Here is a 16,136-nt window from a genome sequence, read left to right on the forward strand (position 1 = left end):
CACTTATCAACCCTTAGATCCTATAGAGTGGATTAGTTTACGTCCAGTTTTTATTTTATTTTTTGGCATACTCTCTTTTTTATTATGTCTTCTCTCTTATTATATTTATATTTTCTATCTAGGCGTTACTAATCGCATGTCCCAACTACTTTACTCTCTGTTATTTTATTTTTATTAATGTTTTATGTATTATTATTTCAGTCTTTTATAAGATATGTTTGTTTTTACTCTGAATTAGAATGCTCTTCTTTTTGCTACATTTTCATCCTTTATCTCTATTTCCTTGCCTCTATTTATATTTGTTTGTCTCCTCTAATTTTTAGGTTTTCTTTTTTCGGGTTTTATAATTTTTATTTTTATTTTTTAACTTCTAAGAACTCTTATTATTTTTATTTCCTTTCTTAAGTATATTAGATTTTGTATTGTTGTATCACTTTCTGATCCTAACATTAGATATTTGCATGATCATTTTTTTTCTACTTTAAAAATGCATCTATTAAGCATTTCGAGACCATATTAGATATATATATATATATATATATATATATATATATATATATATAAATTTTGTATTCTTATCTTTTATAAAATTTACTATCAATACTCTTTTCTATTTACTGTATCTTATTTTTTGTTTCTTCTTCTCTTTCCATGTACTTATAATGTTTTCCTCTTATCTTGTATTTATTATTCAGTGTTATATTCCTATTCATTCTTATTTCTATTTATCTATTTCATCCACTTCTTTTCTTTCTCTATAGTTTGTTTTTCCAATTTCTTATCAAGTTATCAAGTTATGATTAATTTCTTATTGTTTGGCTTTCTGGTCATCTTCAGTAATATTCAACTTAATATTTGACAATTTGAGCTGGGTTTTCGTCCAATAAGTTCAATTCATTGTCTACTTCTAGACCGTTATTTGTCATTAACATTAAAATCACCAGTTTTAAGTAGGAAACTGGAATTTGACCGAGCAGCATCATCATAAGTTTACAAAAGATCTTAATGCGCAGCAGATTTTTTCAAATCAAATAATAAAGTAATAAAAATGCAATTTTGAGACCATGATTATCGTCTGTTTACATTTATATATATATATATATATATATATATATATATATATATATATATATATGTATATATATATATAATGTAAACAACCTAACCTAAACATGATTACATTTCGCATTTGCATTTGCATCAACAGATGTCGTTGATGAAAATACATGCAAGCAATCTCATAGCACCATGAACATTTTTATTACTGCTATTTTTGTAATTAGTCTTCAACCTGGTTTATCTTTTTCCCTCATAGGATTCCCTATTCTTTGTGCTATATCTGCTTCATCGTAATCCTCATATGTTTTCAAAATTTTCATAATTTTGTTTCTCATAGTACTACTTTTCTATCATATGTTGCCTTACTAAAAATGTTATTATATCCTTTGACTTGTTTTTCTGTCTCAAAATATGTTACTCTTTCATTCTATCTTTTTATTGCCTATAGCCTGTGCAATAACACAGCAAATGCGCGTCACACATCAAAATTTATGACGCCAGCAACTCGCAATGTTGGCGTTTTTAACTAGACTGTTGATTTGCAACGCTTGTCAGTTTATGACCTCTAATTATTATATCTAGCGTTTGGAAGAACTTTGTAGACTATCAATTTTATTATCTTTGTTTGATAGCTTTTCTTAGAATCTCTTTACGCAGGAAACTTTTCTTTTGTCATGATTGTGTTTTTTATTTCTGTAACTATCCTGAGATTTTTTACTATTTTTAAAATTGAAATGCAAATATTTTGGAAAGAGTAACAGAAGATCTCATGTGATATGAGTAGTAGTCTCTGTAGTCTGAAGTATAATATTTTGTTCAATATAGAAAAAAGTATATTTAAATAATAAAAATTGAAAAAGTATGTATTTTTATTTTCTCAGATTGTACGCTTGATGCTGCGGCATAATGGACTAGAACGTGTTTCTAGAGATTGGCTTGGAGGATTGGAAACAACTTTGGTGGAATTATTTGTCGTTGAACCAAGATTACGCAGTGTACCAGAAGATTCGTTGTTACCGATGATTTCCTTGGAAGCCATCACAATTGAATCGGAATTAATGAAGAGAGCACCTTTATTTTCGGGATTACCTAAACTACGGTAAGTTATGTTGAGATTTGAAATAAATCATGATTATATACGACTTACAGAGGAGTATTCTAGTATAGAAATTTGAAAATTCCATTCTTGCATATTTTCAAATTTTAAACTTTTAATATGCCCTTAAGAGGATTCTTCAAAATCTAAATTATTTTCGGAAATAACGAAACGGTAAACTCGCTTTTCGCGAAACTACTTTTTTAAGTTGACATGATATCTGAAATTCTACTAAACCAATTTATTTTAGATTTGGTACGAGCCTTCTCTATACATTCTTCTATCGTACCAAAATAAAATAAATCGACAAATTACAGCTGTTTGAATAAAGAGGTATTTTTACCATTTTTAAGATCTTTGATTTTTTTGAAAATATTTTACTATTTTATTATAGTTATATTCACATTTTTAGACTAGAAACTCCCAAAATATCAGATTAGTAACGAACCGGTTTAGACGTCACGTCACTAAAATAGCTTTATCTCCGAAAATAATTTTAAAAGATCATGGTAAGGACATATTCTTAAAAGCAGAAGTTTTGAAAATATGAAAAACACCTGTTCTAATCCTTATTTAATTAATTTTATAGTCGTTTTTTAGTTTAAAAGATATCGGAATATTAAAAAAATATCTATAATATCGATAATATCGATATATAGAATATAATATCGATATTTTATGGATTTGTTACTTTGATGTTCAAAAAAATTCATTCGTTGAAGAACAAATCGGTTTGGGGAAATGGTAGACGAGCAGGATAAGGTTCGGGTAGATGCATCAAAACTTACCAGCCAATCTCCTTCATTTTTTGCCTAATCACTAAAAGTATAAATGGTATAATAAACTTGGGATATACTATACTTCCATTCCAAGGAATTTAATAAAATATTTTATTTAAATATCAGTTAAAATTTATATTAAACATTTTCAAAATTATTAAAAAACAAACAACAAAAAACTGAAAAAAACAACAAAAATATTTATTAAACAACTCTAATGTAATTTGACAAGTTGTTTTCTAATTATACATTGTTATTGCCTTAAATATTATAAAAACTATAAATTAAAAATACTTTGTCCAAATATATTTAAATTTGCGAATCTTACAAATCTCCTTTTTATATATTTTTATATGTATATAATTGGACACTATCTATAGTCATGAACCATCAACACCAGATCCCGCAACATCTACTTATTATTTTTCTTATTATATTGTCTTGCCCAGGATGTTGTGCACAATTATGTGTATAAAAAAGAACATCATTTGCTGGCATAATATCCTATTAAGAATCTTAGTTAAATTTGGTTATGTGTATAATTTTGGCAATAAATTAAAAAGTCTAGAGATTACACAGAAATGAATCACACAGATATTCCTGGTACTATTAAAAAACATTTAAATAGTACAATAATAACAGCAGAATAATAAAAATATCTGAAACGATTCGTGCTTACAATATTACAAAATGTACACTTAATTCTTTTTTTTTTTGGTGTTATATTGTCCGGTTTTTATCCGTATGATGTTGAAGACACAGATTCGTTTTAAGATATGCAGAGAAACACATGCAATCATTTTCAGTTTTCAAACCTTCTAATTTACTTTTTTTGAAAAAATATTATATTTGTACTTCTAATTCTTTTTCAAGTTTCTAATGTGGTCTGAACAACTGCTGATTCTAATATTTAACTTCTAACCATATTTTTATTTTCGATATGTTAAGGCAAAGGATCTGTGAATAAATACATATTATGTATTTCAATCCATTTATCGATGTAGATTTTAATGAAAGATACTACTATTACGACATTACACATTACAATAAAAATTTCAATTAGGAATTGCATCTTGGTTAAGTAATGCTCTTCCACATTTAAGCCTAAATTATCTAGTCTAAAATGCAAAAAATAAACCTTCCTGTTCGGAAGGTTGATGTAAGATTTTATAAGAGGTTCGCTTAAGTTTGTCATTGTTTACTTTCAAAAACTGTTTTTGTGCTAGAGCAGAATCCTTTGGAACATTTATTTTATTTAAATTTTCACATTCTGGAAAATAATACTTTTTTCATATTTACCTTAAATGCTACAAAATGTAATAACAAATTTCCTTAAAATTATGCCCAAAAATGTTGCAACAGAAAAAATGTTCTCTGTTTTATGCCCAAACTTTTGCAAGTGGAGACCGTAAGCTAAAAATATTCTTGTATAATTTCATATTTTACATTACACTTTTTTTAATATTCCAGGCATCTTCAAATTAAGTCTGCATCTTTAATGGAATTAACACCGATGAATTTTAAGGATAACCCTTCCCTGGAGAAGCTACATATTGGCCCGTGTCCAAGACTCAGTCGACTCGAGCCAAACTTAATCCGTGACTTACCAAGCTTGAAATTAATAAATATATCATATAGCGGTTTGTCCTTCATACACCCAATGGCAATAACTCGTCTTCCTATTTTGGATGAATTGGTCTTGATCGGTAATAGAATATCCGAAGCTGGTATGGTAGGACAAGCTTGCAGAGAGTTATCACAATTGCAAATTTTGCGTTTGGATGAGAATAACATAGGTATGAAACTAAAACATGTTAACACCACAAGGAGTTAAACAAGATATAACATTTGATTGGCTAGTTGAATGCAGTCGCACTTAAATAAAATGAATAACTTTTAAAATTAGTTTGGTTATCTTTGAAGAAATATTATCTTGAATTATTGTTTCAATGTTCGTACTTCGCTAAGTAGTAAATTTAGCTAAGGATATTGTTTCTCTTTGATAAACAACTACTAACTTATAACGCAATTAGGATTCTCAATATTTTAGGAGAATTATTGGAATTGATTTTTGGAATTGGAATAGTTGAAAAATTTAATTCAAAATAAAATACAAGTTTATCAATAGATTTTTATTATGCTGCTTAAATTTACTAATATATATTTCATTCTCACTGAATAACTCTATTTTTATTATTATATCAATCTAGTAAATTAATACTAATTCTACAATAAAAACTTTGGTTTTAACATCTATGTTACTGTTTTTAACTGAGTATTACTAATAACTTGACTGAACTAGATCGATTAGTTTTGCTCTCATTAATCTTCTAAGTTCAATTCTAACCTTCATACAGTGAAGATGTGTTTTCAACGGGCTCCAAGCTCTATAAAAGTATCATTCTAACAGATACCCGTTTTGCAGTGGACCTAAAGTGTAGTGAATACAAGTTTTTGTGACCCGACACAAAGACCGCAGCATCTTTTTACTTAATTACTTGTCTACCTTCTATTGACAGTCCTAAAAAGCAATCTATTTTTATTTTTTTCTTAAACTTTATTTTGATTAAAAACCAGCGTAAAAAGTATATATTAGTAAAAAATGAAGTGCACGAAATAAATATTTTTCTTTTGGAAATAACCAAATATACTATAAACAGACAAATTCAAGATGACGACCCATACTGTATATACCCAATCACCTACACTGTGGTACAAGTGAACAGTCGCCCATAACACATATTCCACAAACTGAATGGACTACCGTAATAAACAAAAAAAAACGATTGAGGAGCTCAGATGAACAGATCGCCTGAAAACAAACCAGGATTAGTGACTATTGGTTACAAAAACCAATAGAAACAAAGAACAGTTTTCGCAGCCTCGAAATCGAAACCAGTATACAACCAAGCCCGGAAAAAGTCGTCTCTTAGCCACCACCAATAATGGTTTATCAGGTAGGAGTTATAAAGCACATCCACGACCTACTGAAAACTATCACCAATAATTACACAGTAAAGACTGTGAAATCTGAAACCTTCAATATAGTATTTGAAGCAGAACACTATAAAACATTAGTGAAAGAGAGGTGGTAAATTTATACTATATTAAAAATCGCACGACATAGAAACTCCTGCCAATGTTCTATATCGACATAAAAACCAAAAAAAAGAAGAATAATACGGTGTATGACATAAATACACTGGAAAACAACATTGTTAAATGTGAACCACCACATGCAAAAAGGATAACACCACAATGTACAAGATGTGAAGCATATGGGCAAACAAAAACTTACTGTCGTAAACCATACAAATGTGTAAAATGTGCAGGAGAGCATCTAAGGATAGATTGTACTCGCAAAGTTCGTGACGATAAAGTCAAATGCGCAAAGCAAGTGCAAACTGCAATGGCAACTATTCAGCGAACTATAAGGGTTGAGTCGTTTACAAGCAACTTCAACAAACACTATATCCCACATTAAGGGAAAAAAAGGCAACCAAAACCATTCACACCTACCAGTCCACCCAGCAGACCAAGACAACCAGATATAACATATGCACAAATGGTTGATAATGGCCCAACTCAAAATACAGAAACCGCAGTACAAGTTACTGAAACTAGCAGCAAAATCATTAAATTGGAAAGCATGATGACTAAACTAATAGAACAAATGAGTATGATGCTTAGTTTACTCACCACTGTCGTCACCAAACTTGCCTAATGGCTGAAAAAATAAGGTATAAAATCGCCGTTTGGAATGCCAATGGCATCCAACAACATGCTAGGGAACTAAAAATGTTCCTAATTGAACATAATATTGATATTCTGATGGTCTCCGAGACGCATTTCATAGATAAAAACTATACGAAAATTCCTAAAAATAAGCTGTATCACACAAAACACCCAGATGAAAAAGCACATGGAGGTACAGCCATAATCATTCGCGAGGATATAAAACATTTTGAATGAGAAAAATTCAAAAAAGATTATCTGCAAGTAACCAGTATAAGTTTAGAAGAAGCTCATGGACCAATAATAATATGGGGATCAAGCATAACATCATCAACAGAAATAAAAAACCCGATACTATAGACTTCTGTATCACAAAAAATGTTGACACAAAAAAGTATCTGGCAGAATCATGTCTTCTGATCATTCACCAATATTAGTAAAAATTTCTTCAAAAATTATCTTCAAAGATAAAGCTCCTTCTCTGTGTAATAATAGAACTAACTGGCCGCTATTTAGAGAAAAATTAGACAGAACCATATCTTTATACTTACCATTACAAACCCAAATTGATATAGAAACAGCAGCAATAAATATTACATAAAATATACAGGAAGCAGCATATTTCGCGACTCCTTACAGTGAAACATTTCCAAAATAAAACACATTTACACATCATGTAGAAATCGGCAAAAAAATCTGAAAAAGTGGCACAGCTAAGAACTGTAGAAAATAAAAGACAATTTAATAAAGCATAAAAAAGCTGAAAGAGTTGATTCAAAATTCAAATTCAGGAATACTTAGAAAATCTGACACCAACTGACATTACAGATTATTCATTGTGGAAGGCAGCTCGAAAACTCAAAAGGACCGAGCAGCATAACCCTCCTATTAAAATAGAAGAAAATAATTGAGCTAGAAGCAATAAAGAAAAGGCCGACATGTTCTCAAAATATTTTAAAAAATGCCTTTAAACCCTTCTCGTCTGAGCTATCTAAAAATGACGAAACTAAAATTACTAGCTTCCTAAATTCGCCATTTCAAATATCTGAGATATATGATCTAATAACCGGAAAAATATTACGGGAACTATTAGAAAAGGGGGTAAAATTATTAACATTCATATTCAATGCTATATTACGAATTAATTATTTTCCTAGCATCTGGAAAGTAGCTTAAATAATAATGATTGTCCAATCAGAGAAAACACTAGGAGATGTCACCTCCTACCAGCCTGTAAGTTTATTACCGATTATCTTAAAAGTTTTTGAGAAACTGTACATAAAGAGAATTTTATAATAGAAAAAAGAAAGGTCTTTCCAGAACTCCAGAAGTGTATTGTAGGATTGTTAACAAAATAAATATTGAGTTAAACGCCAAAAAATATTGTTCAGCTGCAGTCCTAGACATGTCTCAGACCTTTGATAAAATATGGCAAACGGGATTGCAGGTTAAATTCTTCCTCATCTGAATTATGAGTTACTAAAATATTACCTCACATATCGTCATTTTGCTTTAAAACAAGGCGATGAACATACCGAATTACATGCAATATCTTCAGGAGTTCCGCAAGGTAGTGTACTGGGTCCAGTACTATATCTTATGTAGTCAGCATAATTGTCAACTTCCGCAAACAGAGGATGTTAAATATCTTGGTATGCACCTAGATCGACGCCTAATTTGAAAGAAGCACATACTCGCCAAACGGAAATAACTTGGACTTAAACTCTACCAAATGTATTGGCTTATCGAGCGCAAATCCAAGTTATCATTAGATAACAAGATATTATTGTATAAATCTATACTCAAGCCTATTTGGTCATATGGAATCCAACTATAGGGAACCGCTAACAAACCTCATATATCCATCATACAACAGTTCCAAAATAAAGCGCTGCGTACCATTGTTGAGTATAATGAGTATAATTCAACCTGTTTGTGTGAAATGCTTTGAAAGAGTCAAGTTCAGTGCATCCTAATATACTCGCCAATGAGCTAAATATATGAAGTGACAGTGAAGTGTGTAGACTAAAACGTCTAACACCATCCGATCTGATTATTGGACATATATAAACTTTAGGATAAGACTAATTAATTAAAATAGTATTTTATACAGAGAGATTACTTAATGAAGTGATTTTCTACATGCCATGTATATATAATATAAACATAACAAATCTTATTGCCGTCTGGGCAGATTGTGGAGCTACTAAGAGTAATAAAAAAAATCTTTTGGCTAAGGCATAATGATGGAGTTGAATGATAAATAGGAGTTGGAACCTTAAGATTGATGTGCTGATGAAGCCTCAGTTCATGGCTTTCGCCATAGTCGTTGATAACGTTATCGATAATATCTACCTTCAAGCGCTTATGGTTGTTGTTTATGTTATGTTGGTATCTTGTTTAGTTCATATACAGAAATAAATTTAATTATTTAATAATGTCCTATTTAATCTTTCCACATTTTCCATTACTTTGCGGTGAATGAGCTATTGCTATATTCTAAATGAATCCCCTTTTTCCTACTAAATAGCTTTATACCAAGCTGTCTTTCTAATTGATTAATGTATTGTTTGAAATTCTCTTCAGCTTCATTTTCTGTCTTAAGGATTTTTACTCTGGTAAAATGGGACAAATCATTTAGTATTTTCTATCCTTCCTATTATAAATATCTTCCTCCATCTTCAGATATTGGGTTTATTAGCCTATAAATATCCGAATGAATTAACTCTTCGATTGCACTTGTTCTCGTCGCCTTGCAGTAGAAAGGGCTCCTGGTTCTTCTTCATTGGGTTCAATAGCTTTTCATTCTACCTGTAATTACATGGTTGATTTTCTAAACTCTTCTCCATTACTAATTGCTACATTGATTACAATGTTTCTTTATCCTACCGATAATTATGTTGGACCCCATGTTATTCGTTTGCTAGTGTTTCACTGATCGTTGTAAACTATACACGTAGTTGATTTTCTAAACTGTTGATTACTTCATTACTATTTACTACGTTGATTACAATGTTTCCTTCCTTCTTACTGATAACTCAAGATCACATGTTTCTAGTTTTCTGGTGTTCTTTCTGATGGTCATTGATCTTTGAGTGCTCTAGTGCTCCGAAATTAATTTCCGCCTGTTACATACAGCCATCTTGTTACTTCCACTTTCTTTCGTGTATATATGCACTCTCCGTCGTCACCCTACTACTTCTCATTTACACCGAGAATTCTGGGTCCATAACCGTTTACGAATCACTTATGATTCGGGACGAGACGGAATTAATACACCACTTATGGCCTTGGAACAAAAGAAAAACTTTACTTTGATCCCTGGTAATTTATACCCACTCGATATAAGTCACAGCGCCCTCTGCTACCTTTTCTTTCTCCTTTCTATACTAGCTCTTGTATCGAGACAAGTCATATATTTAACAGTTCTTTCGAATATTTTCTGGTAATAAGGTCAAAACCAAGAACCTTTGCACTAATACCATTTTTATTTCTTTCTTAACTCTTTCTCGGTTAAAATCTCAGTTGGGATCTAAGATTATTCAATTTATTTTCATCTTTCTGACTACTGAAATAATGCCTTTCTTGCTCTTGCTCTTCTTTTTTCTAATATAAGTTCTAGTATTTCTTTTAGGGTAGTTATTACCTTTTAAAAAACATAACCATAGAATTAACAAAATAATAAACACAACTTGAAGTAAATTATAGAACGTGCCAATCATAGGGGCATCTTGTTCACTTCACTGTTAATAGTTTCACTAGTCTATTAATACCATTTCATAATGCTCGTAACCCCAATCATTTTAATTATTTTTTAGATGTTCTAGAAGATGGTGCTTTCGTAAATCTTCCTCTGTTGAAATCCTTGCACTTATCTAACAATCGAATCAAAGAATTACAACAAGGCGCTTTTCATAGAGTGCCCAGATTACGTAATCTAAATTTGAACGGTAATAATCTGAGGAGGATCCAATCGGGCAGTTTTATGCCCGACTCAGGGAACCGTGTGGAGGAACTGTTATTAATTGGCAACAAAATCAGTCATGTCGCAGACCTAAGAGTTTTGTTAGATGCTCTTCCTCGGTAAGTTGTAAAATATTTTAAAATATATATATTGTTATGGTATATTTAATTTTTAAGGATTTTGTAATTAAAAGCAGCTATTTATGGTTACTTTTCTCGAGATAGAATTTTTCTTTGAAAATATCTGATAATTTATAAATTAATCTTATCTTCTACCTATTTCTCGATTTCTTAACATAGCGACTGACAGTAGAAATATCTGGTGGGTATAAAGAGTGAGATAAGAAATCACATTAAAGTGTTAAATTAAATCTTCAGCATATTATCATAGATATTTAAAAAAAATTCCGGCGATAAACAGTAACTTGTTGGACCTCAACACTCTTTATCTACTCTTCAGTCCACCATCTATAATCTTATTACTATATCCTTCACCTAAAGATAAATTTTGAAGCATTAATCATCAAACCTGCCGAAATCATTTTAATCCTATATATTCCATTTATTCTTCGACAGTTGTACCTTCAGAGCATCATATCCAGAGTCTATTGTGTCATCACAATGTCGAATGTATTGCATATCGCAGTTTTTAAATTCGTTTTAAAATCAGAATAATAATATTCTAGTTAAAAAGAGATGAGTGCTATCTGAACATGTAACCGAATCAGTCTGCAAAATTCGCCTGGTTGTCAAACGTCTGTGAAGTTCTTCAAAACAATAGTGATAATAATTACAGGTTATAACCGGGAATACATTACTCTGATTGAAAATTCCAAAATCGTTAGTCATAGTCAGAAACAGATTGCGTCTCTAATTAGTTACATCATACATAAACGAGATAATATACACATTAGATAAGACATACTGTAATGTTAAAATAAATTATACTTGATAACATTATTTTTATGACTTTATTTTATTTAGATTAGAATTTAGTTATATGTCAAAGCCAAAATATACTAGAACTCAAAGTTTATGCGGCAACATTGTGATGTTTGAACGTAATACATTTAGATTGCGCGAGTTCACAGCTTAATTGAACGGACTATAGAACAGTTCGAAATAATAATTATAATTAAAATAATTCTGAGAAAAATAAACATTTAGTTTTACTTATTATATTAATGATCTCAAATATTTGATCTGTCCAAATATTCTTAGGATTTACAATTGCTGCACTTTTAATAACTTGATATTTTCCATATTTATTGGTGAGCTTTATAGTACGACAATACGAATTGAATCATATCATATTAAATAAGTTGTATAGCCCGTCCAAAAAAACAGTCAATGCACGCGTATATTACGTCGAATATACTGTCAAACGCACTATGTAAAAATGTAAAATTCGTTTTGATCTCAGAGTTCCTTGTTAAAAAGAGACAGAATACTGTGCAGGAACATGTAACCAAATCAATCTATAAAATTCAATTTGTGTTGATAATAGACGACCTTATTGTCTAAAGAAATACCTTCAAAACGTTAGTGATAAGAATTAGAGGTTATAAACCGATTATAAATAATTGCTTGGGGCCTGATGTTAATAACTTCATTTTTTGTTTGTTTATTCATTAGCTTTAAATCACGGCAATGTAAATTCTTCGGCAATACGTCAATAGAATATCAGATTGGTTAAATTGTGTAGCCCATAAAAATAAAACAGCCAATGCACGTCATATATGACATAAAATGTATTGCCAATTGTAATTTGTAAACGCAATTTGCGTAATTGCGTAATTTTAGTGTTAAGTCCGAAGCGACAGATTTTTTCTTCTTATTTTATCCTAGATAAAAAGGGGCAGAATGCTATGCGATGCTTCGGAACATGTAACTGAATTAGCCTATAAAATTCGAGTTGGGTTGCTACTAGTGTGTCATATTGCCAAATGTCTGCAAAATTATTTAAAACATTGCCATTTGCAAATCGGAGTTTTCCTTCTCATATTATCTTAATTAAAAAGAGATAGGACGATGTCTTATGTATTGGAATATGTAACTAATTCAGCCTATTAAATTTTATTTAAGGTGGCACTAGAGGACCATATTGCCAAATTTCATTAAAATTCTTTAAAACATTAGTGATAATAATTAGAGAGATATATATTAAAAATGCAATGTATTAATGTAAACAACAGTTATACAACCTAACCTAAATTTTAAATTACCTTTTAAATTTTTTACATAAGTTGCTTGATTTTAAAGTATCTCATTTGTCATATTCCAATTATCGGTTTTAATTTTTATGATTTGAAATTAGTGATTTTGATGTCAATCATAAAGGACCTCCTGAATGACATACAACGTTAGAAGACTATTAATTGAAATAGCTGGTTGAATTGATAGGCTGAAAATCTAGTTCAAACTCTTAGTGCCCGAATGTTTAGACAGATTAATAGTTGATCAAAATGGCATTTTAAATCCTCACGAAAAAAAGTTTTCTTTGGTGATGACAAATGAAATCCACTACAGCAATCCCAAGCGCAGAAAGTTATCGGTCAGTAATCTATTTACATAGCACTATTAGTTTTATAAAGAAGTCGAGAAATTGTTCGAAAATTGGGTTGCTTAACGAATATTAGTTATTTTCACTAAGGTTTAGAAAATACATACTGATGTGTTAATCCCGTATTCGCCTTGCTTGTGTATTAATCCATATAGAACAGAACAGAAATAATAAATTAATTTGTAAATTAAGATTGTACTAAGCATAGCTAATGTAAGACGTAATTAATAAGGAAATTCTCTAAGGAATCCATATTTTGTTAAATCGTTGGTTCAACATATGAATGATACTTTGAAATAAAATTATTCAACATTACCAAAAAAATTCCCAAAAATTAATTGTCCAGCTATTAAATTGTTAATAATATACTGTTTACGTTTTCAGATTAGTATTTTTAGACATGAGCTATAATAATCTAGAAGCCATCCCCTTCGGATCATTGAGAGGCCATCAGACTTTAGAACACCTTAATTTGGATTACAATAATATCCATCTCATTGATAGAGAAGCTTTTGTGGCTATGCCGGCGTTACGTGAATTGAGGTTGAAAAATAATTCTCTGTCGAACACTTTAGTGGCGCCCTTGTGGAATTTACCTCAGCTAAAAGGGTTAGACTTGTCCGGTAATATTTTCAGGTAACTTAAATTTTTACTGTTTTATTACTTACTATAAATTTAATGAAGGGTACATATTATAACATAATTTTTATTAATACAAAATTGTATCTCACACATTACATTACACAGGGTTAATGACACTATATTAATATTTTGATAAGTGTGATGCTAAATGTGCATTGAATAAATAATCAATCAATAATAATTAATCAGCTAGGTAAATTACATGCTTTGCTAATTAAAATACAAATTACAAAATACTATCTGGAATGTATTTGAAATACGAAACACAAAATATTTTTTAAGTCATTGAATATATAAAATACAAATTGCAGTATTTTAACTATTTTTATTTATATAATATATAAAATGCAGTTAGATTATACAAATAGAACATAACTAATCCAGTACAGCATATTAATCAGCAAATGAAGAATTGCCTTTCATAAATACTAGATTTTCAAATGTATCATCAAACAAACAGCCTCTTATAAGGGAATGAATAAAACCTGCTAAAGAAAACATTCTTTCTACATATCTTGATGAGCACAAACTTTATTATTATATTGTATGAACACATTTTTTGGTTAGTTTTTTCAAATGATTGCTTATTGGATTATTGTCCCTCATTCTTATAATAGTTTATGTCAGAACTCTCATCTAAAGATCTCTATTAGGTCTCAATTGTACCTTTCTGATGTACCTTTTAGGACATTAGGACCTTTCTATGATTTTTTTATCAGCAATAAAATTAGCCGTAACTATGATATAATTAAAAGTAAAAATAGAATATTTGCAAGTGACATTACTATATTGCGACAGTCATATTTATATCTATATTACATGTTATCTAATGTCTGGCTCAGCCATGATTTAACTATTAATATGTTATTTAAGACCATCTCTCATACTAACAGAATAACGAGACAAACTGTCAACAGATCAGCTCATCTCAAATAATCTCGATCTCATCAAAATGTTTCTAACGAACACGTGTTTGGTTTCAGGCGTTTAGAACATAACTTTTTGTCCGATCTGCCCTCCCTTCGAAAATTGGATTTGAGCCGAAACGAACTAACCTTTATCGACCCAGCATCATTTGGAGCTAATCCCTCATTGGAATTTGTCAACCTGTCAGACAATGCTCTAGCCAACGTTCATCCTTCAACATTCAAGCACCTAATTAATCTTTACGAACTAGACATTTCCAGAAATGCTCTCACTGAATTTGTTCCTGGTTTACCACACGGAGTTGAGTATCTGCATCTTCGAAATAATAAAATCGTTTTGTTGCCGTTGAATGTAGACTTACCGGCCTTAAAAATACTTGATTTGACGAAAAACAGGATAGAATTTGTGGTAAAAGGGACATTTTCTAGATTACCACAGCTTAGGAAACTTTATTTGGGCGAGAACGTCTTGAAGAAATTCAATGACGGTGCTTTTAGAGGTTTGTCCAAACTGGAATTGTTAGATTTGACTGGTAATGGCATCATCAACATAGGCAATAACGTTTTTAAAGATACGAACGATTTACGAGATCTAAATCTTGGAAATAACAGGCTCGAAATACTCACACCTGAAATATTTCAATACACGGTACATTTAAAAAAGCTGAATTTAAGTCAAAATTTCATAAACGAAATAGTTCCTGGTACGCTGGATAAGAATATCGAGTTGCAAATTCTCGATGTATCTCACAATAATTTGGTCAAACTGTCCGGAGCCTTCGTAGGTTTAAAAAACATGCGACTGTTAAATATCGACCACAATCGATTGAATTCTGTAGATGCAGAGATACTGAGCAGTTTACCATCACTGAGAATACTTAAGTTAGCTCATAACTCTATACCGGCTCTAAAAGAGAACACTTTCCATCGTTTACAGCACTTAATAAGTTTCGATCTCGAGGAGAACGAACTAGAGGTCATCGAGAGTAATTCCGTGAAGAACTTGCCGGTTTTGAAACAAATTAAATTGGGAAGAAACAAAATCAAAGTAAGTAGTATCAGATATTTAACCGTCTATATAAATAAAAATCAATCGCCGAAATGTATGTACGCGCATAACTCCACACCAAATTAATGAATTATTCTTTTTTGTTGTGTTCGTTATTGTCAGGAAAAATATTGTATATAAAAAAACAGTTTTAAAGAGCTTAGGGAAAATTCTTCTGCCCGGTGTGTATGTCACTGAACTATCTCTACACGGTTGGACCGAGTTTGGTGAAATTCTCTGTGTGTTTTATGTAGGTTCGAGAACGGTTTACATTTGCAACGATTTTTCAGGTCCGATCGAACATTCCACGATGTTTTTTCTTTTA

The 16,136-nt window shown here is 30.7% G+C and overlaps 1 protein-coding gene across 1 annotated transcript in view; it reads left to right on the top strand.

Annotated features, from left to right (window-relative positions):
* The window catches only part of LOC143202356 (uncharacterized), a 33,003-nt gene that overhangs the window by 2,434 nt on the left and 14,433 nt on the right, over positions 1-16,136 (top strand). The window contains exons 3-7 of the mRNA XM_076413827.1: positions 1,941-2,158; positions 4,405-4,730; positions 10,488-10,752; positions 13,580-13,831; positions 14,821-15,811. Coding sequence (XP_076269942.1) covers positions 1,941-2,158; positions 4,405-4,730; positions 10,488-10,752; positions 13,580-13,831; positions 14,821-15,811 — 2,052 coding nt within the window. The remainder of the gene's footprint in view (positions 1-1,940; positions 2,159-4,404; positions 4,731-10,487; positions 10,753-13,579; positions 13,832-14,820; positions 15,812-16,136) is intronic.

Source organism: Rhynchophorus ferrugineus, unplaced genomic scaffold (genome assembly GCF_030347505.1).
Source record: "Rhynchophorus ferrugineus isolate W39M unplaced genomic scaffold, kcgeb_rfMv2 rfM9, whole genome shotgun sequence".
Lineage (NCBI taxonomy): Eukaryota > Metazoa > Arthropoda > Insecta > Coleoptera > Curculionidae > Rhynchophorus > Rhynchophorus ferrugineus.